The following is a 23,412-nucleotide window of genomic DNA, read 5'->3' as shown; positions in this document are numbered from 1 at the left end:
AGAGGCACAAGTCCCATCTGCTTGTCAGGTATAGTTCTAATTAATAACTTTAAAAAATGTTTTGCCTACATGCTATTCAGTATTTAAAGAACATTATGAAAGCTTCTCAGAGCACTTCTGAATTTTCAGATACACACAGGGCTCCCTTCTATATGTTGAGGTCATGGTTGTCCTAATTTCTCCGGGTTTCAGGAAGTCCTGGGGTACCCATTTAATTCTCTATCACAAGCCAATTTTTGAGATCACCCACCTTCTTAGACTTCTGTCTCATTCTGGGAATGAAGCAACCTAGGTTGTAGCATGCTAAGAATATTATTATAAAATTATTATAAAATTGTTGGTATTTTCACTTACCTGGTTTCTATAGTCATAAACAGAGATAATAAGGATAATATAAATATAATATTTAACTGTCTCTGCACTAACAAGGTTTTATTCATTTCTAGAATTCTATGCTTTTATAAAAATAACATGGATATATTCTCTCTAGCTTTAAAAAGAAGTAGGGACAATGGATAAAAGATATATGGAGGTAGGTTTTTCACAGTATGAGACAGAATTTACCTATAATTTTAACTAGATAACTTATAAGATAATAAGTTATCTGTCATTATGAGTCTAAAGGCTAGATAACCAGACACATAGAAAAGATCTGGATCCTGTATGAAGCGCCAGAATGAGCCACACAGCAGGTTGTGGGAGCAGGCTTTTACAGGATAATCAGATCCAGAAGGATGAACTCAAACCAATGGGAGAAGGAAGGCTGAAAGTAATGGTGGATACATTTTCTTTCCCTTTTCCCTGTAATGCATCATCCCGAGGCACTATTTTCTATCTAGTCTCTCTGGAGATGTACCATGTGGCCAACTAACTGGCTCTCTTGCAGCTTGCGAAGCAGTGGACTACCCAGTAATGCATGACCTTGTATTCAAATCCCATCTTTGTCTGTCTCTTCTATTTCCTCTTACTCTAGCTATGGCAGACTTTACTGGTTTAACCTTCCAACAAAACATTAGCACTCAGCCCTTTCCTTGGGTTCTGGTTCCAGTCAGCCTGAGCCAAGACACATGCTAGTCCAAAGCTAGAATAGGGGGGTGTAAATTTTGTTTGAAAATTCTATGTCAATGAATAAAAATCCTAGCGGAGGATGATAATGATGATGATGATGATGATGACGATGATGATGATAATTAATATCTAGCATCTCTGGGCACTGTGTTACAGGTACAGTTTGAAATGCTTCACAGGTGATAACATTTAATCCTCACAACTATCCTATGAAACCCTAATTTTCAGAAAAGAAACCTGAAGTATAAAAAGGTCACATATCTCATAAAGCCGAGGTCATAGATCTAAAGAGCAGCACTGCCCCTCCAAGCAACTTGATGCATTTTCATTTGTGTTGAAGCATGTATCAGTAAGATGCAGTCCTGTCAGGCTTCCTATACCTAGCTGGCAATTCTGAGGTTGATATCCCTGCTTGTGTAGCAGACTCTGGACAGGGCCACGGGGGTCCCTGCCACATTGTTTATGATTGGAATATGGTCTCTAGAGAGCCAAGGTTTGCTTTCTTTCAAGAATGTGTCATTGTTGGGGCATCAGACTCTCCACCTCCAAGGTGACCCAGCTTGCATCGAAACAAAGCATTACAAAACACCTATTTCATTGAACCAACATCTCTCAATCTTCCCTTATTTGTAGAGGTTTATCAAAGGTCTACTTTATTTTATACTTAATTCAGGGCATTTGTAGCTTTGCTTTGAATCATATTTACCCACCACCATATAGTGCATGTTATATCCCTCCTGTATGTAAACAGACATATCTGTGCTCAGGCTCACTATACTCCATAACGTGACTATTCGGGGCTACACTACAAAGGTTTCCACTTTGTGTAATGTAAGACACTTATGCCTGAAAGTGACCTATACTTTCCTTTTGCTTTTTGTTGCTCTATTTAAAATAATGACTACAGAATCTCTTTCAACAAAAGGTCATTTGTGTCAATGGTCAGAACACAGAGGATCAGATCACCTGTGGTAATTGCAAATTAATGCTCTCCTGGTAATGCATTAACTACACACTATTGATCTACAATTGAATCATAGAAGCTACTGAGAAGGGATTTTACTTTCCTATTTTTTGTGCTTTTATTGCTTTTTCCATAATGCATTTTTCTTTCAACTGGAATTTTCCCTAATTATCTCCATTTTTAATTTCCCACAGTGAGATGACTTCTAACTTGTAATTAGAATCTGTAAAAATTCATGTCTCTGTCTCAAAAGCCTTTTAGAAATCTACTGAACTATAACTTTGATGCCATAAAATACATACATGATGCAAAGATATGTATTTCTAGAGAGCCAAGTTCTTGAATGATTTTTTTCCACTTAGATAAAACAAAGAACCATTTGGTCCTCTATCTGAAATAGTAATTTGTTGAGTAGTCTGCAACAAAACATTCAAAATTTCCCCTAAAAGCATTTTCTTCAGAAGCAATGGTGGTAAGATTTCCTTTCCTAGAACAAACTTTTCACATATAAATAAACAGCTTGTTTCAGAGATGATTTTTTAAAAGATTTTATTCCTTATTTGAGAGAGAGAAAGAGCAGTGCACATGCACATAGGCACACACAAGGTGGGGGGAGAGGCAGCGAGGAAGAAGCAGACTCCCCACTGAGCAAGGAGCACAACTCAGGGCTTGATTCCAGGATCCTGAGATCATGACCTGAGCCTAAGGCAGACACTTAATGAACTGTGCCACCCAGATGCCCCTAAAGATTTTTTTTAAGAGTGTAAGTATGAAAGGAAGATTCAACAATCCAGTAAATATTTATCTGCACAGAATATTTCTGACAAAGTTCATCTTTCCTCATGTTGTGTCAAACTCTTAAGTGATATTAATTCTATCTGCAGGAACTAATCATAAGCTTGTTTTTCAATGTTAAACTTGATTATACTCCTAGGCTAGACAGGTCATCCGGCCATCCGGCCTAAGGCTGGTTTCTGAATTGGGAGTTAGGAGTCATTGAACTAAAGAGATTTCCTGACAGTAATTGCCTTTACAACTTCTCATAAACCTTAAATTTATCACTTATTTTCTAAACTTCTAAACAGAGACAGAGTTGTGATTTCTAACAAAAGTCTTTCTAAAATGTTTTTAGGCCTGTAAGGACTTTGATATTTTACTATAATTTCTTTCACAATCATTATTTGCATCAAGACTCACAATTAATACTGCAAACATAAATGTGCATTCAAATTATTTGCTTATTCTTTATTTTTCAGTAAATCATTATCATCTGCACCAAAAAAGCCCTTAATAAATGTCAATTGCTTGACTGAAATTACATAGTCCTATTATTCTTTTTTTCTAGGAGTTTATAATTAGAGACAGATACAATCACAGTTGATATTCATTTCACAGTGAACCTTAAGAGCTGTACCAGGGTGCTGAAGTCTCCCTGATGTGTCAAGCATTGATGGATGGCGAGAAAGTAGCTGAACCAGGGAGGCTGGAGCAAGAAGGAGACACTCCAGTACTAGGATTCTGATTTGTGGTATTCCCTTTAACATATTAAATATCACTTCTTCCTTGTAACAACCCAATGAGATAGCTATCATAACTTCCATTTTATAGATGAATACACAAAAATTTACAGAAATTAAATAATTAGTTCAAACTTATCGAGCCATTAAATGGTGGGGCTGGCAGTTGAGCAAAGGACTGGCAGAATTTCAGAGTTCCTCTTCTTAACTCCTACACTATACATGGCAATACAACCACATCTGGATATATAAGAATGGCACACAATACTGTTGAGAATATTCAAAACTAGAAAGAACTGAGGTTTTTGAAAAATGCTAGGAAACAACAATAGGGTTTATTAAATAAAAGTGTAAGAACAAGGAAGTTGAGAACCTCAGGTTGCAAGATCATCAAAACCAAAGCTGTGAATTAGGCTATGATATGGCAGACTAGCAAGCTTCCATTGTACCTTAGTAAGAAGAGATACCACTAGCCTTTCTAAAGTCCTTCTCAGAGATCCGTTACCGATGCGGTTCAGAGCCCCAGGCATTCTGGGGTGCAGCTAATTCTAGCAGGGTCTCTCTCCCTCCCTTCTCTGTTCTACTCTATCACAGCCTTAGACACATCCCACATCAAGATCAGAAAGGGAACAAATTAACCTTCACAGTTTCTAATCTTTGAAGATGGTTAGAAATCAGAACAAAATCTCTCCACTAGAAATGAGCTAGGAAGAAAATCAGGAGTATCTAAACAGGAAGAAAAAGAGAAAAAAAAAAAAAAAAGGAAAACTAGAGTAAAATCAGAATGCACTACAACTAAAATGATGCCTGGATCTTTCCAGAAGAAAGTAACTCCAGGGAGCCTAGTTTGCTGTGAATATATTGTGGGGATTATGACCAAGCATGAGGCTTACTATAAGATTTACATGAAACTTGTACACACATGTATGTAAGTGTCAGGAGGATAAAAGTTTTTAAGGTTTGGTTTGTTATGATTATAAAAACAAACAAAACTGCTGGGATCCCAAACATAAAAATGTATTCAAAATTCAAAGGAACCAGTCTTAAAATAGCTTGGAAAAATATCTAAATCTGTTTTGTTCCCATTAAAATAAGGATAGTAAGTATAAGGCAGACAGAGTCATTTAAAAAGAAGAGTGGCTATAACTCAGGAACATCATTATTATAATAAGGTAATAATTCTGTGTCATTTCAAAAATGAAACTAAGAAAAGCGATAAGGAAGTGGGACAGTACCTACAAAGCAAAATAGTGGGGTACAAAATTGAAAGTCATGATTAGAAACTCGTAGGGAGGTAGGTATTTATGAGGAATCAACTGTGAAATGTCTTTTTGTGGCCTGGATTTTCATTCTTTTCTTGCAAGAGAAAACTCAGAATGGCACAGACAATCTATTCTAATCTGAATCCTTGGGGAAAAAATTCATACATATGAAGTATATGATAAAACTGAACATTTCTAGAAATGGATTTGTGTTGGTCTGATTTTTGGATTAATATTTAATAGTCTTTTTGTATAGAACGTTGATGATGATGTTCTACCATTAACAAAACAGGAACTCTGAGATAAGTTTCCTCTAGAAGTGATTGGTTTGTACTGATAAAGTCACATTTTGGGGATCACTGTCCTTGGGAATAATCAAAAAAACTATCTGCAAGGCAACTAACCAAGGATGAAAGAGGCTGCCAGTGTTCTTAGAAGAAGAGGGAACTGAAATCTTGGGAAGATAAAAACCATTCCTTAAGAAGTGAACAAAATACCATGGAAGTACAACGTGGAAAGGGCCCATTGGGCATTTATTTGCTCCTGGATCTGAGGAGGTAGAGGGAAAAGGGGCGTGGTGTCAGCCTGTAGGATCATAAAGACTGTCACTCTTCAATAGTTTTCCATTAGACATAAAAAAATCATCTAAATATCATGGCCTACAGGGCCCTATGAGATTCACCATAGCCTATGTATGCACCTTTATCTCCTACCATCCATCCTTTACTCTGCTGTGCCCCTTGCCAGTCCTGAAACAGGGCAAGACTGCTCTCACCCTAACACCATACAAACTTTGTATGTATGTTCTTGCTCTTCCTTTTGCCAGGAGGACACTGTTCCCCCAGACTTTTGATTATCTTTTTTTTTTTTTTAAGATTTTATTTATTTATTTGGCAGACAGAGATCACAAGCAGGCAGAGGCAGGCAGAGAGAGGAAGGGAAACAGGCTCCCCACTGAGCAGAGAGCCCGATGCGGGGCTCTATCCCAGGACCCTGGGATCATGACCTGAGCCGAAGGCTGAGGCTTTAACTCACTGAGCCACCCAGGCACCCCTGGACTTGATTATCTTATCACCCTTGGAAGAAGGTTATAGCATGTGAGGTTGCTGAGAGCATTCTCCATTGTCTGAGAACATCCTTGTTTTTTTCATGGCTAAAACCATGCCTGGCAAATTTTGGGTACCCATCATGTGATGAATGAAGATGTCATCTGAAGAGAGTTCTATGGGGACATCATTTACCTTTTTCTAGTCTAGATATCCTATTTCAGATGCAACTAAGGTCATATAAGCTTTTGGGGGGAAGCTATATTACTGTGCTGTTTGTGTTGGCCTTATTGTTAAATAAACCCCTCTATAATTTTTCCACAAAATTTTCTCTCTTCCATGGTCATCCCCATTTTAAGTGTATAATTATGTTTCTACACCCTAGGATTACTCTTATATTTGTCATTAATCAACTTTGTCATCTCATATTGCATACAGTCATGCATATATCATTTGCTTGTGCTAAATATACTTTGTAAGTTACTCTGCCTCCATATTTCATGTTACTTAAGAATTTGGATTTTTAGATTTTCCCCAAACAGAACGCAGAAACTCCTGGGTTCCCGGTCTTTAGAAAACTGAGAATGTCCTTTGCTCAGCATGTGGAAATTTATCAGAATTCAAAGGATTCTGAAGGATTCAGAGATAAATTATTTAGCAAAGAGTAAATGTGGGACCTGAAACTATAAAAATCCTTAAGCAGAACACTGGCAGTAATTTCTCTGACATTGGTCATAGCAACGTTTTTCTAACTATGTCTCCTGAGGCAAGGGAAATGCAAGCAAAAATAAACTATTGGGATTACATCAAAATAAAAAGTTTCCACACAATGAAGAAAACAATCAATAAAACTAAAAGACAACCTATTGAAGGGAAAAGATATTTGCAAATGACATTAGTATTCAAAATATATAAAGAATTGATACGACTCAAAATCCAAAAAAACAAATAACCCAGTCAAAAACGTGAAGACATGAACATCTATTTCTCCAAAGAAGACTTAGAGATGGAGAACAGACCATGAAAAAATGTTGAACATCATTCATCATCAGGGAAATGCAAATCAAAACTACAAAGAGAGTATGGAATTTCTGAATCACCATATTGTACACCTGAAACTAATATAAGAGTTTATGTTAACTATCTGGAATTAAAATAAAAAACAAACTACAATGAGATGTCACCTCACAGCTGTCAGAATTGCTAAAATCAAAAATATAAGAAACAAATGTTGGCAAGGATGTGGAGAAAAAAGAACCCTCTTGCAGTGTTGGTGGGAATGCAAACTGGGCAGCCACTGTGGAAAACAGTATGGACATTCCTCAAAAAATTAAAAATGGAACTACTCTATGATCCAGTAATTACACTACTGGGTATTTACCCCAAAATACAAAAAACACTAATTCAAAGGGATACATGCATCCCTTTGTTTATTGCAGCATTTTTTATAATAACCAAACTATGGAAGCAGCCCAAGTGTCCATCAATAGATGAATGGATTAAGAAGTGGTATATACATACAATGGGATATTATTCAGCCATAAAAAGAATGAAATCTGGCCATCTGCAACACATGGATAGAACTAGAGAGTATAATGTTAAGCAAAATGTCAGTCAGAGAAAGACAAATGCCATATGATTTCACTCATATGTGGAATTTAAGAAACAAAACAAGTGAGCAAAGGAAAAAGAGAGAAAGACAAACCAAAAAACAGACTTTTAACTACAGAGAACAAACTTATGGTTAACAGGGGGGGAGTGGGGGGGTGAGTGAAATGGGTGATGGGGATTAAAGACTACACTTATCATGATGAAAACAATTATTTAACAAAGAACAAGGAGTTCACTTGTAAAATGTAAGATTGGGGTAAACTCTGCACAGGTGTAGTATAAGAATCGAGAATGAATCATCTGTTAATAAGTCAAGGACAGAGAGAGCATTCACATGCTTATGATGAATTTCTCTTTTATTCTGCTAGCATGTTTCTTAAGCACAGTAACATGGATGGTAGGGGATGCAGAGACAAATCATGGAGCAGAAATCAGGAAACATGGTTTCCAATCCTACTGGGTTAGCCAAATGATGAAATAAACTCAAGGAAATTGCCAACTTGCAAATGTGTAAAATGGGGTTTAAAATGCTTACTGATAGGCCTATAGCTTTGTAAGAGTCAAATGAATTAATAACTGGAAAAGACTTTTTCAAAAACAGAAGGTAATATTCATTAGATCATTAATATTCTTTACCATAAACTTGTTATAGCATAGATCTTTCTAAATCTTTATACAGTCTGAATTCTGAACCCTAACTTAGTAGAGAGTCTATACAATATTGAAGTAGATTTTTTAACAAATATACAATAATACATATCCAAGTGAGTGTGGCTTTTTCAAAATAATCACCGTGGTAGATGTCGGCATTGCTCAGAATTTTGTAATACCTCTCTTTGAACTGTTTATTAATTGCCAGAAAAAGGGACCCATGACTTTGTATCTCTCAATTCAAAAGCCAACTTTGTTCACTCAACTTGGCTGTCTTTAGTTTTGTCTAAAGGAAATCAAATCTACTCTCAAAGTATGAAGACTAGTTACCAATGGTATTCAAAATACATTACCACCCAAAATGACTATTTATAACAGTTATCTGGATGGACAAGCTATGGGATGGTTATTAAAAAATCAGTTACATCCAATCACAACTCATTTCAAATGATACTGATAAATTTGAAAGGTTGAAAGGAAAGTAACAAAGAAAACATAATGTTTGGAAAATAATATGTAACATAAGAATATCTATACAACTGGGATTTTTTAAAAAACTGACAAAAGGATAAATAGCAGTTTAAAACTTTGGTCAGGAATATGAAGGTTTTTTTGATGAGGAAATGTAACTAGTAGTTTACTATATCTTTGCATACAATGCATAAGGGAGCAGACAACATAAAGGATCTAGTCAGTCAGGGAAAAAACTTTAGCCAAAGAAGTTTACACAAGATCAGAAATTTCATATGGCTATATCTGCAAACATCTTGGCTAACACATGGTTATTTTCTCACAAAAAACAATCACTGTGTGTTACTGTTACTTTTTCTTATGGTAAAACTGTCTTTCAAAAAAACTAGACTTAATTTCAATTAATTTTCATTGAATTTAGATATTAATCTTTCTATCCAGTGGAGAGTGTATAATCATTCAAAGGCCTAACAGGTTTCCATTTAATTTCCTTTATTTGCTTATAAACAACATTGTTGCACTGAAATCAGGATGCTTTTCAAAAATTAAAACCTCTTCCATTAAAAGTAACCATCCATTAAAGTAATTTAAATTAATGTAATAATTGACACGGTAATTGGAATTTCACTGAAGGGATACTAAGAGCATATTTTTTCTTATATATTACTCTGAGGATATAGAGTTCCTAATTTTTTTAATATCCACTTGCATATTGTTCTTAAAATTGCACACAAAACACTCATTAAAGCTAGGAAACAAGAAACTGCATAGTGGAAAGAAAAATATGTCTATTTTTCTAATATGTGAAAAAGTTCCAATGCCATTTAAAAGAACTTTGAATGGCATCAACTATTCTTCCTTCACATATCACAGCCTGACTTTAAAGTGAATGAAGGAGGAAGAAAAAAAATAGGAAATCATTGAATAACTCTTGCCCACCTACCCAATAAAAATTAAGAGTATACTGTGCTAAATTTTTATCACCTCAAGACCCCCCATCAATAGAGCTGAAGTACCAAAGTCTTCCTGGGTGTTATGACCACAAGAAAATGTTGGTAATGCATCTGCTCTCATGAGGAAACAGTGTCATTATCTGCTTCAATTACTTCTTTTTCCCTAGTTTTGGTAAAATAATACATCACCTGGTCACATTAAAAATTCCACATTAAAAAAAATTTATCTTGGACTAGTTCCATTAGAGCAGCTTGATTATTGTTAAGGATTGATTTGGTCATCCATGTTTAGTGAGTGTCTATCACATGACTGTGACTCTTCACAGTAAATGCCCACTGAGCTCCCTCTTCCTGTTGTATTTCAGGATTTTCTATTAAGTTCAGTGACAAACCCCAACAAAAGAAATGGGATTAAGAATACCCACCTGTACAATCTCAGTGAAGGCACAGGTCATAATTGTACATGAATGAACTGATGGCTTTCTATAATTTCTGATGTCCTGAATCAAAGTCCTTAACAGATTAAATTGTAATGGCAATATCATTAAATTAAACTACAGAAACCCAGAGTCATTCAGTGAAAAAAAAAAAAAAGGTAGTGTTGTACTTATATTCTCTATCTATATCCAATAGAGGAGATTGAACATTTTGTGATGAAACCTTTCCCTAAAAGCAACTGGGGTTTGTTTGCAACAGAAATCTCTATGTATTTTTTTCATTAACAGAAACTTCAATCTAGTACTTAAATCAGAGGAAAGAGAGACCTCACCAGGAAGGTAGGTCTGGGGCTAAAAAAACTAAAATTAACTGTAAAAAAAAATAACAACATAAAAACCAGTTTTAATTTATTAAAGTCCTCTCTTCAAACTATGTTAAAGGGCAATTATACAAGTTATTTATTTACTATCCTCTTCATGAATAAACAATTGGCAGCCAGAAGTCAACTTCTTTTCCTCAGAGTAATCCCCAAAAGATTTTAAGACCTTAAGAGTCCACGAAGAGTTTGAGAACATAATTTAACAAGGAGGTATTTATAAATTTCAGTAGATGAAATTTACTAATAATTTTCATCTGTCCTTTTTAGAGCTCTAAATTTCATATTCTAACTAATGAAAGCCTATCAAGTAAGGACAAAAATCATATTTCAAATACACTGGAGTTTGCATAAATAAATTAGAAGTCAGTTTAGTTGACTGACAAAGTTATAAGAGCAGTTACCCAAGAACACAAACCTATAATTGGTTTTGAACCTTATTTCTTGGCCACAGTACTATATCTGGTTCTGTTGTAATAGTCATTTTCACTCCAAAAATGTACTAGGGAAATGATCTGGAACCAAAATTACTCTCTAATTCCTTAGTTTTTCTTTTCAACATCCACTGAAGCATTTTGAAGGGAGAGTTATTGGATGTTTCAGCACTGAAACGTTAACATCCTTGTCAAAGCAAGTTACAGAATAAGATAATAGAAATAAACAGTGCCACTGGGAAATGATACATTCCTAGAATTGGCAAGAAGACTTCAAAAATTACCCATTAAATGCAACCTGAAACCCTAAAAGGCATTTCTATCTATAAACTGCAAGGTGATCTCCGATATTTTGTAATTTTTATATTTCAGGTAGCTCTCAATTAAAAATTTAAGCAAGTGATGCTATGACATAACTATTTTCCTTCCCTGATTCACCATCCCCAATTATTCATATAAGTGCTACCTTTTCAATAAGGCCTCTTTTTCTTTCATAGCACTTACCATCTTACACACCAAATATACTTATAGTTCATATTTATTATATATTATGTTTCTTCCCTCACTAAAATGTAAGCCCCAGAGGTAATGAATGGACTTTTGCCTGCTCTATTCCCAGAAGAATTCCAAATTCCTAGAACAATGCCAGGCATGTAGTAGGTCCTCAATAAATACTTTTTGAATGAACAAATGTATGTATGATTCTCTGTGATGCATTATGATTAACAAGAAAGGCATGTTCTATTGCACTTGGATAGCCAACTATGAAAATATTTTAGCTTTCCATTTTGAAATGTCAGTACTTTTTCTAAAGTCACATAGAAGGTCTGACTCATTTAAAATGGCATTTGAAATTACTGACTGAATCCTTATTCCAAGAGTGAACTCACCTATTTACGTAGTCTACGTATGTGTATCAAGAAGATCAGGATCAAAATATTTATGTCACTATTTTCTGTACCCACTACTTCTTTTTTTACACCCCAATGTATCAGCACCACCCTGATACTTAAATACATTTCATTTGTCTGATCACATCTTGCAAAAATGCATTTTGTCAGTATGTACTTTACCTCTGATTGGAAATAATTGGAAAGGTAGATTTGACAGTACTCCACCCAAAGATATATAAGTGGATGAGCTCTTCAAGAGAAATATTATAGAACCAGAGAAGGGTATAGAATTGGGTGATAAGAGCCAGAAAACAAATGGTATCAGAGAAACAGAGGGTGATGATGGAGGGTAATCTACCTTGAGGTATATGAAAAAAATATGAACTAACTACTGGGGAGAATCTGATGTGGATTTTCTTTTTTTTAAAAGATAAATAAAAACAGATGCTGACTAGCACCCAAGGCCCAGCTGACATTAAACACTGTGAATTTGCAGTAAATCCATTTGGCAGAGTTACCTGAATTTCTCTAATAATATTCAGCAGCCCAGAAGCATAGAAAATGAAAGGTTAGATTAACCCAGGACTAGAAAGGCCAAGGGAGCAGAACGGGGTGAAATTCAGTTACTATGGAAGAGACACAGAAATACTGCACATTCTCCACCTCACTTAAATGGGAAGCCAGAATTCTAAATTCAAGGGTTTTCCCCTCTCATAACCATCCTAAATGTATCTTAATACTGATTTTAGTTCAGTTCAGACTTCAGCTAAAATTGGTTTAAAAATATGTTCCGGCTAAATAAAACTCTGACTCAAGCTAATGGTGTGGAATTGATACATAATCTGTAATCTTCTACCAGTAGAAGCCTATGTGTGGAACTTCACATTTTTAACCATATCATTTGGGAACCAGTATCTTACATAGTTGGAAAGTCTCCCTGCAGTTCCTAGCTGGAACAGAAGGGCAAGTCCTTTGGCAACCACCACCTAGACCACGTTAACCCTTTCATCTCCTCTTCACGATCAGGTTTTAACAAACAAACAAAAAGCTCAACTCCAACACATTCATTTAACAAATTCATTCAACAAATACTTAGTATGTTTCTGCTATCTACCATGCAGTCAATACACTGGATGACTAGTGTTTTAAGATGGGGCCTGGCATGAAAAGATAATTGAGCAAAACAAATTTCCTCTTTTGAAATCTGAGCTAAAAGATATTAAGCCAATGAGGCATTTCACTTGGAAGTTGGAGCTGAAAACCACCACGTAGAGGGGGCCCAGGTGTCATGTGGCAGGCAGAAGTTCAGAGGAGGCAGAAGCAAGGAGGAAGCTATGGAGAGAGAAGGAGTGAATGGAACTCTAGATTCCTCTGAGGGAGAAATCACATGGACCATAAAAGAGAGATGGAGGAGATTTCTCCTGAGAACTGCCCCACAGGTTTTTAAAGTTTTAGTTCCAGGGTCCCCTGATTCAGAGAATACAACTGACTACATTTTCTTAAGGAACTCTGAGTGATTCTCTACTTCTTGATCCAAAATGGGGCTAAGCAGAAACCACAACATGAATGATTATTTTAACCACACATACACATTTATATAAAGACACATGGTATTCGGGGCGCCTGGGTGGCTCAGTGGGTTAAGCCGCTGCCTTCGGCTCAGGTCATGATCCCAGGTCCTGGGTTCGAGCCCCATATCGGGCTTTCTGCTCAGCGGGGAGCCTGCTTCTCCTCTCTCTCTGCCTGCCTCTCTGCTTACTTGTGATTTCTCTCTGTCAAATAAATAAATAAAATCTTAAAAAAAAAAAAAAGACACATGGTATTCTACATATATTCACATACTATGGTCCACACACCAACTACACCTGTTCTCAGAATGCATGTTGACTTATTTTTTATGTTTTCACATTTCTTCTCTTCTTTGCACCCTTTCTCTAAGGAAGAAGCTGTAGCCTGAATATGTAAGCCTTGAGTAGGTAGGAAAGATCTACCTATTGCTGATATTCTCACCTTAGAGGTTCTAGGAGGGGACAGGCAACATGAGCCATGGGAAGAGCACTGGCTTCACAGTTGTGAAACCTGCTGTCTGAGCTCCAGCTCCAGCACTTGTCATGTGACTGGTTACATTCCTTTCATCCTCCAAGCCTCACGAAATGTCAATCAAAGCACAGGCAAACCTAAGATATTGTGGATTGGGTTCCAGACCACCACGATAAAGCAAATAATGCATTAAAGTAAGTCAAATGAATGTTTTTGGTTTCTCAGTGCATATAAAAGTTGTGTTTATACTATACTGTATTAAGTGTGCAATAGCATTATGTCTAAAAAGGTACATATTTTAATTTATAAAGTTTACTACTAATAAGTGCTAATCATAACCTAAGCCTTTAGTAAGTCATAATTACTGATCCTAGATCATCATAACAGATATAATAATTTTTAAAGTATGAAATACTGCGAGAATTACCAAAATGTGCCACAAAGACACAAAGTGAGCAAATGTTTTTGGAAAAATGGTGACAGTGGACTGAGGCAGTGTTGCCACAAACCTTCAATTCATTGTTGTTGTTGTTGTTTTTTAAAGATTTTATTTATTTATTTGAGAGAGAGTGAGAGAGAGAGAGAAAATGCACAAGCAGGGGAAGGAGCAGAGGGAGAAGCAGATTTTCCACTGAGCAAGGAGCCCAATGTGGGGCTCAATCCTAGGACCCTGGTATCATGACCTGAGCTGAAGTCAGACGCTTAACCAATGAGCCACCTAAGCGCCCTCACAAACCTTCAATTTGTAAAAAATGCAATATCTATAAAGTGCAATAAAGTGAAGTATGATAAAACTACTTCACTCTCAGGTAGGTGTGTAAAGACTATCTGTAGCAGCAGCTAAAAGCAACACTTGTTAGTCTTAACAATCTTCACCCCCATGTGTGACCTGTCAAAAATCACATGTTGGGAAATGAGCAAGCATCTTTTCTGGGACCAATTCACAACCCACTCATATCTTCCAGTCCCTACATTTCTCCTTGTTCATGAATGTAAATTCAGGTGATATCCAAGCCTAGACTTATCCTCAGATTTTTCTTGAAGTTGTTGTTCCTTGTTCTTTATTCCTTCCTTCCTGATGTCTCAAGATACTTTAACATTTCCTTTCTAAGGAACTTCCTTTAGCCATTCTTTTAGTTCTGGTCTCCTGGCAACAAATTCTTCTAGCTTTTCTTCAGTCAAGAATGTGTTGCTTTCTCCTTCATTCCTGAAGGATACAGGGTTCTGGGTTGATAGTTCTTTTCCTTCAACAATTGAAAAATATTGTCCTACTTCCTGGACTTTTACACTTTCTGGTGAGAAATCTATTTCCATTAAAACTCTTTGCTCCCTCCAGGTAAAATGTGTGGTTTTTGTTTTTGTTTTTTTTCCTTGCTTCCAAGGTCCTTTTTTATCTTTAGTTTTCAGAAGTTTGACTATGATGTGTTTTGGTATGGATTTCTTTTTTTTTTTTTTAAGACTTTATTTATTTATTTGGTGGAGAGAAAGTAAGTAAGAGAAAGAGAGCACAAGCAGGGTGAGTGGCAGGCAGAAGGGAGAAGCAGTCTCCCCACTGAGCGGGGAGCCCCATGTGGGGCTCAATCTCAAGCCCCTAGTATCATGACCTGAGCTGAAGGCAGAAGCTTAACCTACTAAGTCAACTGGGTGCCCCAGTATGGATTTCTTTAGATATATCATATTTGCGGTTCATTCAACTTCTTAAATCTATAGGATTTTGCTCTTTTGCAAAAAAGTTGGGAAGTTTTCAAACATTATTTCTTTGTCATCTTCTCCTTCTGTGACCTCTTCTCTGAATGTTTGAGCTTTTGTTATAGTCTCACAGTTCTCTGAAGCTCTGCTCATTTTTTCAGTCTTTTTCCTCTGTGTTGTTCAGATTGGTTAATTCCTATTGCTCTTCTACTTCACTGATTCTTTCTTCTGTTTTCTCCATTCTGTTGTTGAGCCCATTAACTGAGTTTTAAATTTCAGTTATTATAATTTTCATTGAAATATTCCATTTGGAGGTAACAGTCTAGTCATCATATGAAAAAGTTTATCCCTGGGTCAAGTCAGACCATCCAAATCTGCATATCTGGCCTCAGAGAAATGTTTATGCTATAATGTGCCAAGGCAATGTACTGGGCCTTTGCTGAGTAACATAATAACAAGCAAGTATATAAGTAATAAGTAAAGATTATCGGTAGGAATGCTATTAAGAGTATAATGTACTATATCTCAAAGTATCCCTTTATGACAGTAATGGAAGAATATCTCTCAGCTCTGTATCACAAGAAGTTGAATAATCAATTTATATTTATATTTCAAAAGCTATGAAACCAATAATTTCCTTGCTTTGACTGCTAGGAAGTTCAGAGTCAAATTTGGTAATCCCTCCAGTACATTATGGCATAGGTTTTGTGTATTGGCCTTACCCACGACTTCATTTTATTTTTCAAACAAAATTTTACTTTTACCCAGATGTCTTCATGTATTTGTTTTTCTTCCCAGTTCTACAGTATGCATTTTGTTATCTAATTTCATTTCTTTTGGAAACAGGGAGGTAAGCAAATATATTTTTACAAGATAGAGGGCTTGTAAGCCCTAACTAGGACAGAAAATAAACCTCAAGTATGTTCTTGACTCATAATAGGAACTTAATGAGAGCTGCCATTTTAATCCCCCACTGTCTCTTTCTCAGGAGACCCTACAAGAATATATTTGTTGTCACATAATTTACACTAGATGTATTAGATGGAGCTTTTTGAAGGGGAAAATACAGGTACTACCTGGAGGACCGAGGCTCCGCTGTGGAGAAATTGAAGACCACTTTCAGCTGAGTCAATTCCACCAGTGGCCAAAATGGGAAATCCAGGCAAAGCACGAGCAATAGAGGTCACAGCTCTCAAAGCAATAGGTCTGATTGCTGTGCCTACAGAAAATGAGAATAATCAATGGTTAGCATATTGACCATTTAAACATACTGCCTTATAATCATTATATGCAATGGTGTGCTATACTAGACAAAAGTCAATTTTCTTTATTGTTACTTAAGATATGCGTGTGTGTGTGTGTGTGTGTGTGTGATACATATACATTGCCATGTTCTAAAGTATGTTAATTTGTAAATGGATGTGTATTTAAAGAATTTTGATGCTATTATTGCAAGCAAACGTGTTACGCAAGTGGATATAGCAACTTCAGAACTCCTGCATAAAATACATACATAATACAATTTGATATACAGTAATGTGTAAAAGATTATAAGGAACGCTCATGCATCTGTTTTAAAAAGAACAAGGAACAGCAGATTTTGAAAAAGAAAAACAATCACATACAGTGCATAAATAGACATACAGCTCTGTTATGTTTCCACTAAGTATAAAGCAGCTGGTGTGAATAGAGATACTGTGAAAACAAGCAAGGTGCTGATGAACTTACAGATTCCATATTGCTTTTTACATGCATTACTTGCAATTTGATGAAATATAGTGAGCCTAATCGAATTTTTCATACATTAGGTTTCCACCAAGGTAAGGACAATTTACTCGAATTCAGTAATTAAAGAGTATGTGTTTAATTTTTATACTTCACTCAACCAGGCATTACAAATATATTATTCCCTAATCATAATGAAAACTTCATAGATGGACAGAACGTTTGGGGGTCATTTTTAAAATGACTATATTGTATTAAAGATGCTTTCAACTCTCAAGGGTTAACATATCCAAAGTAAATTAATGCTTTCATCACACTGGAATATAATTTGGTATTTCTGGTGCAGATTCATTAGTCATTGTTCTTTAAAGGTATTTTCTGAACTAAAAATAGTTCTATTTGTGCAAGAACTTGACATTGCCTCAAAAACACAAATAAGCAACTGGTAAAATCAGCCTCATGTGGTGAGTACTTTAATCATTACCTCTACCACTACAAGCATCTTCAAGACCAGCATTATCAATGTGTATTTATAGGAGGACTCACCCTGAGGAAGCACAAAGAATTTTCCTTAAAATTAGTGGATTTCTTTTTATCTTGTTCATATCCATTTCCGATGATATTAAATTTATGTGTAACTCACGCTTTTGCATTTAACACCAAAAATGTTTGTGGAAATATCTGTTCCTATTGCTCCCACACCTTAAAATCTTCCTCTAGATATTAATGTTTCTTAGTCAAGAATGTTCAAGGCTGACACTTCAGAATTCCATAATGGACACTGAAATACAAGGCAGTAAGTTAGGGTGAATTAGAAACTGAACATCAAGATCCTATTTCTACTTCAAAGTGTTTATCTGTGACTTCTTCATCTGTCTGATAAGGTAGAGAAGGTAAAAGACAGAAGAATGCATAACAAGAATGTACACCCACACCAACACCCACATACACATTTAAATGTACAAATCTTTAGCTGTACTAAAAAGAAATCTGAGTAAGAATAAAAGTTAAAGAAAAGCATTTTAAAGGACATCTGTAATTTAAATAAATCTTTTAGATTGACATATATCTATTTGCATAATATAACAGATATGTTCAATACATACTAAGCTGATGGCTTCTTTATATACATGTTACTTTGAAGTGGTAAACACTGGGATTCCTTTTTTTTTTTTTTTCTTATTTAGTTGACCCTAGAGAGTTAAGGAAATTTGAGCTAAGCAGATAAATAATTTATTTCTAACTGCACTGTTAGAATACTATCATTAATACTAAGGAAAAAAATTTCAAAGTGGTACATAGGGATTTGGCCACATATTCCAATTGATATTAATGGACATCAAATGGCAAAATCCCAGAACACAGCTTTGAAAATTTAACCAGTTACATTTAAAGGGCAACATTATTACACAGGTGTTAACACCAGCAAATCCTCAGTGGCATTTGAAGATATTCAATTAGGTCAATAAGATATTTTCTATTTCATATTTTTCTTTCTTTCCTAAAACTTTCTAATCTACCTAATGAACATGAAAACCTTTCAAACTAATAAAGGTATCTTCTTAAAAATTAAGAGTAATTATGTTCTCTCAGGAAATGTGATCCAAAATGAAGAAATGTGTCCTTCTGTTACTGGGTTATAGTAAATTCAGTTTTTATTTCCATTATAAATTCCATTTGATTAGTTTTCTTTGTGACTCAACTGGTTTAATATAATTATAATCTACCTGTTCTCGGAGAGCATTTTTATGGGTAATAGGTTTTAGAAATGACTTTTATCTACCATGAAAGGTTTCTGGAAGGAAATCTTTTGAAAGTATATAAAAGGATCTTTCTAAATTGTTATATAGAAATTTCTTTTTAGTTTTAAAATTACAGGGATGAAGAAATAATAGGTTCAAGATAAAAATAAAAGTTTCAGTATAAGTAAAACACATATATCTATACTATACAGAGTTGTACAAATGTCAATTAAAACACATAAATATTTCCAGGATCACAGCAGCTATCAGATAAGGACTTTTTACGATTTTGTCACTGCTATAGTAATTAACGATTTCAGACCAAAGACCAGGTTGGAAGAAGCCAGTTTGAGAGGCTTAAGGCATTGAATATGGACTCCATCTATAAGAAAATGACAAGGTTTAAAATCAAGAAATTGAAATCCTATAAGCTTAAGTGAACTCATAGGCAACATGCAATTTAAATTAAGCCCTCATCCACATGGAATGGCCAGATGAGCCTGTTGCCTAATGGGAAATTCAGTTATATCAAGCCATTCTGTTCCAGCTGTGTGGAATGCTCCAATCAAGGTCAAGCCATTCTGAATTCCCAAATTTCAAAACAAGCTGAAGTTTTGAACAACCAAACAAACAAACAAACAAACAAAAAATGAACTGCAGCCCCAACAATGCTACCAAGAGTCTGATTGGTTCGAAAGCAGCCTACTAGAAAAGCTGGTAGACTAGACTGAACTGTAACTTTTGACATCTAATCAGTCTAGGCCTTCCTTGGGGTCACAACTTAAAATGCCAATCAATATGCTGAAGTCATAGATCTTCTCTGAGAATCTTCACAGAACATTTTTGGATTGATTCCTATTCTAGAAGAAAAATTTTGTAAGTCAGAGATTTTTTAATTAAAAGTTAATCAATCTGATTTGGATGAGGTTTTTTTCCTAAGAAGATGATAGCATCACTTGACAATATCACTGCAACAATTTTTAAATTCTACCCTTAACAATAGTGTTATGTACTGATATGTAAATATTAAGGTATTATGACTTAATCAGTTTCCTTATGCAGGCCTCATTTGTCCATTCATCTGCCCATCTGTCTATCTGAGAAATGTCTATTAAACACATGTACCTTTAAAAAAAAATTGTACTAAAGCTGAAAATCTTTCAAGAATGATCCCATTTGGGGCGCCTGGGTGGCTCAGTGGGTTGAGCTGCTGCCTTCGGCTCGGGTCATGATCTCGGGGTCCTGGGATCGAGTCCCGCATCGGGCTCTCTGCTCGGCGGGAAGCCTGCTTCCCTCTCTCTCTCTCTCTGCCTGCCTCTCCGTCTACTTGTGATCTCTCTCTGTCAAATAGATAAAATCTTTAAAAAAAAAAAAAAGAATGATCCCATTTAATCAATTTATGTCCCAACCACCTTGTTACCAATGCAGATACCCAAAATACTAAACCCTGTGATTTCAGAAGGTGGTTTTAAGGCAAATAATATGAATCCAATTATTTATTCTGTATAGATGTTCCATTAGGAAAAATTCATAGTCATTTAAACATATACATTTTATAAATACAATTAATACGAATTTTAGGAAGAAAGCAATTGGACAGCATCAGAGACACAACAGGGCCAACAGCTTAGGTTAAAATTCTAGCTCCACTACCAGCAAGCTGTGTGACTTTGTGAAAATTTCTTAATTTCATGTACCTCCATTTTTTTCAACATTAAAAGAATAAAATTACAATCACAACTTCACAGGGTTTTTTTTTTTTTTGAGGATTAAATGATTTAATATATATAAAGGGCTAGCACAGGATAAAAACTATACAGGTGTTTGCTATTCTGATCTGTACTATCCACAAGGACAATTGATTTCAGGAGGAGCATTTATTCAGTTTACTTTGACAGTGCCTGTTGTGTTTCTGCTGTGTATTTAGTAATGCTATTAAACCATTTTTTTTAAATAGAGAAAAAAAAGCATGATGCCTCTGATGGTAGAACTTGATATCTCCTGAAACCTTACGAGGACCACACATCCACCGTCCTTTCCCCCTCTCCTAACAGCTCTCATTCAGCAGTGTCATAACGTTGTTGATAAGATTACTTTCACTGACTCCAAAGGCAAAAATCTCAGAGGCAAAAATCAATATATTTAAAAAAAATTCTTTTTTTTGAGAATCCAAAGGTCCAAGCACTAAACCAATATACAGGATTTTTTTTTTTTTTTTAAATACCAAAGAAGGTATAGCAATTTTTTTTTTTAAAGATTTTATTTATTTATTTGTCATAGAGAGAGAAGCGAGAGTGAGCACAGGCAGACAGAGTGGCAGGCAGAGGCAGAGGGAGAAGCAGGCTCGCTGCCAAGCAAGGAGCCCGATGTGGGACTCGATCCCAGGACGCCGGGATCATGACCTGAGCCGAAGGCAGCTGCTTAACCAACTGAGCCACCCAGGCGTCCCAATATACAGGATTTTAATGACAGCTTCAGAACTCAAGTTTATTGGTGAAAAGGAGGTAGAGCTTTACTCTGCATGACTAAATCCTTGAAGAGAAAAGAATTTTTAATGGGAAAGACAGTGTGGAACATATGCTAATTTTGGATAACTGGAATTTTGAATAATTGAGTTTAATTCTGTTTGTTTTTTCCCTAATCATTTGACTCCTAGGACAGCTACTATTGCACAATTAATTGTTAGAGCTAAGTCCACAATAAACTCCCTGATAATAGCCCTAGCTGGCAATAAAACAGAAAGTGGGTTATAATACTCACTCGTGCTCACTGTGTATACAAAAAGAAAATGTAGTTTTAATTTGCTTACATTAATTAAAATATAAGGAATTAAGTAGATAATAAATTCATTAGAAATTGAACTTTGCCTACCTAATTGTTAATAATTTTAACATCGTCGAGAAGAAAGAAAATATTAACAAATCAAGAATTTCAAGGATTTAGGAGTTGAGAAACTGATTTTATAAAATACTAAAATACACCTAAGTCAAGCACCAAAAAATTTATGCTTTACTAAAACAAGCTTAATATGTTAATGAACCTAATATACTGATAAATATGTGAAACATAGCTAGTTAAAAATACAGCTTTACACATGGATTAAAGCCCTCTGAGAAAATTAGCATAATTCAACCAGAAATTGAAGTACTAAAAGGATCCAGGGTTATATGTAGAGATATGAAAATTTAAAGAGGAGAAATGGGGGAAAGAAAATCAATTGTTTTATGTTGTTGTTATTTTACTTTTATTGGAAAAAATGAAATTTATCTTAGGAAAGTGTTTTAATTTTAGTTGACTATTTCAAGAATTTTTTCCTAAGTCTTTATATCTTTGTGGCTATATTTATTTTCTTCATAACATATTCAGTACGTTCATAGTCAATTCACATTCAGTCACTTGGTACCTAGCATGTGCCAAGCATTTTATCTTAAAGCAAAAGAATTAAGATAATTCATCAAAGAGGGGGCCGTTTTCCTTTCTGAAAGTATCAGCTGCTGGTAGTGGGAGGATTAGGAGCACCTGTTCAGTGGGTAACTTCCACGCGCCAGACCTGAGGTTGAGGACTCATACAGATTGTGCAATGTAACCCTCACGATGCTGTGAAGGAAGATGCTGTCATCTCTATTTCGTATATGAAGAAAGGGAAGCTCAAACTGAATAAATAAACTGTTTGATGTCACACAGTTTAAAAGGGATAGACTGAAATCAAACACCAAGTCTCTATGACATGAAAGGCTATACTCTTCAGCTGTTACTGAGAAATGACAGTGCAGCATTTATGAAGAGGATCATCTTCATATTGTCTTTGCCCAAGAAAATCAGTATCAGTATGGCCGATGGCCTAGTGCTAAGAGCATAGGTCCTAACGTCCAACCAATGAGGTATAAGTCTCAGCTCGCTTACTTGATATAAGTATGACTTTGAGCAAACTCCTTAACTTCCTAAGCATCCGTTTTCCCTATCTGTGAAACAGGGTCATTAATAACAATATCAGAGCAAACTGAGGAGAATTAAATGATAGAATTCACCAAAAACATATGGCATACTGCCTGGTTTCTAGTATACATAGGCTAATATTACTGTCAAAGCTAGAGAAAACTAAGCAGAAAAATAAACATTCAGCTACAAACATGTGGGGATAAACACTTAATACTTAAGGGGTATTAATTAACCTCTTAGATCTCAAATTTGGAGATTTGCTTGTAATTCATATGTCATTTCATTTGTAAAAAAATACTTTGAGTCTATGATTATAAATGCATGTATTTGTGTAAACGAATCTTTATTAGATTTATATGGCAATTGCAATATCTAAATGTATATGTCTTTTCATCCAGAAACTCCAGTTTGAGGAATCCATTCCATTAGTACATAGATACAAAGTTACATGTACAAAGATCTTCCTTGAAGTATTTCTTTTCATAGCAAAATAGTGAAAACAACATAAATGATCACCAACAGTTTATGCTATTAAATATAGTCCATCTACATACAATATCCTAGAAATTATTATAAAAGATTTTATTTCTTTC

The 23,412-nt window shown here is 35.3% G+C and overlaps 1 protein-coding gene across 1 annotated transcript in view; it reads right to left on the bottom strand.

Annotated features, from left to right (window-relative positions):
- DPYD (dihydropyrimidine dehydrogenase) overlaps positions 1 to 23,412 on the bottom strand; it is an 853,664-nt gene that overhangs the window by 138,688 nt on the left and 691,564 nt on the right. The window contains exon 19 of the mRNA XM_047727240.1: positions 16,490 to 16,632. Coding sequence (XP_047583196.1) covers positions 16,490 to 16,632 — 143 coding nt within the window. The remainder of the gene's footprint in view (positions 1 to 16,489; positions 16,633 to 23,412) is intronic.

This window comes from Lutra lutra, chromosome 4, assembly GCF_902655055.1.
Source record: "Lutra lutra chromosome 4, mLutLut1.2, whole genome shotgun sequence".
Taxonomy (NCBI): domain Eukaryota; kingdom Metazoa; phylum Chordata; class Mammalia; order Carnivora; family Mustelidae; genus Lutra; species Lutra lutra.
Note: the sequence above shows the minus strand (reverse complement) of the source record. Positions and strands in the feature narration are given on the sequence as shown.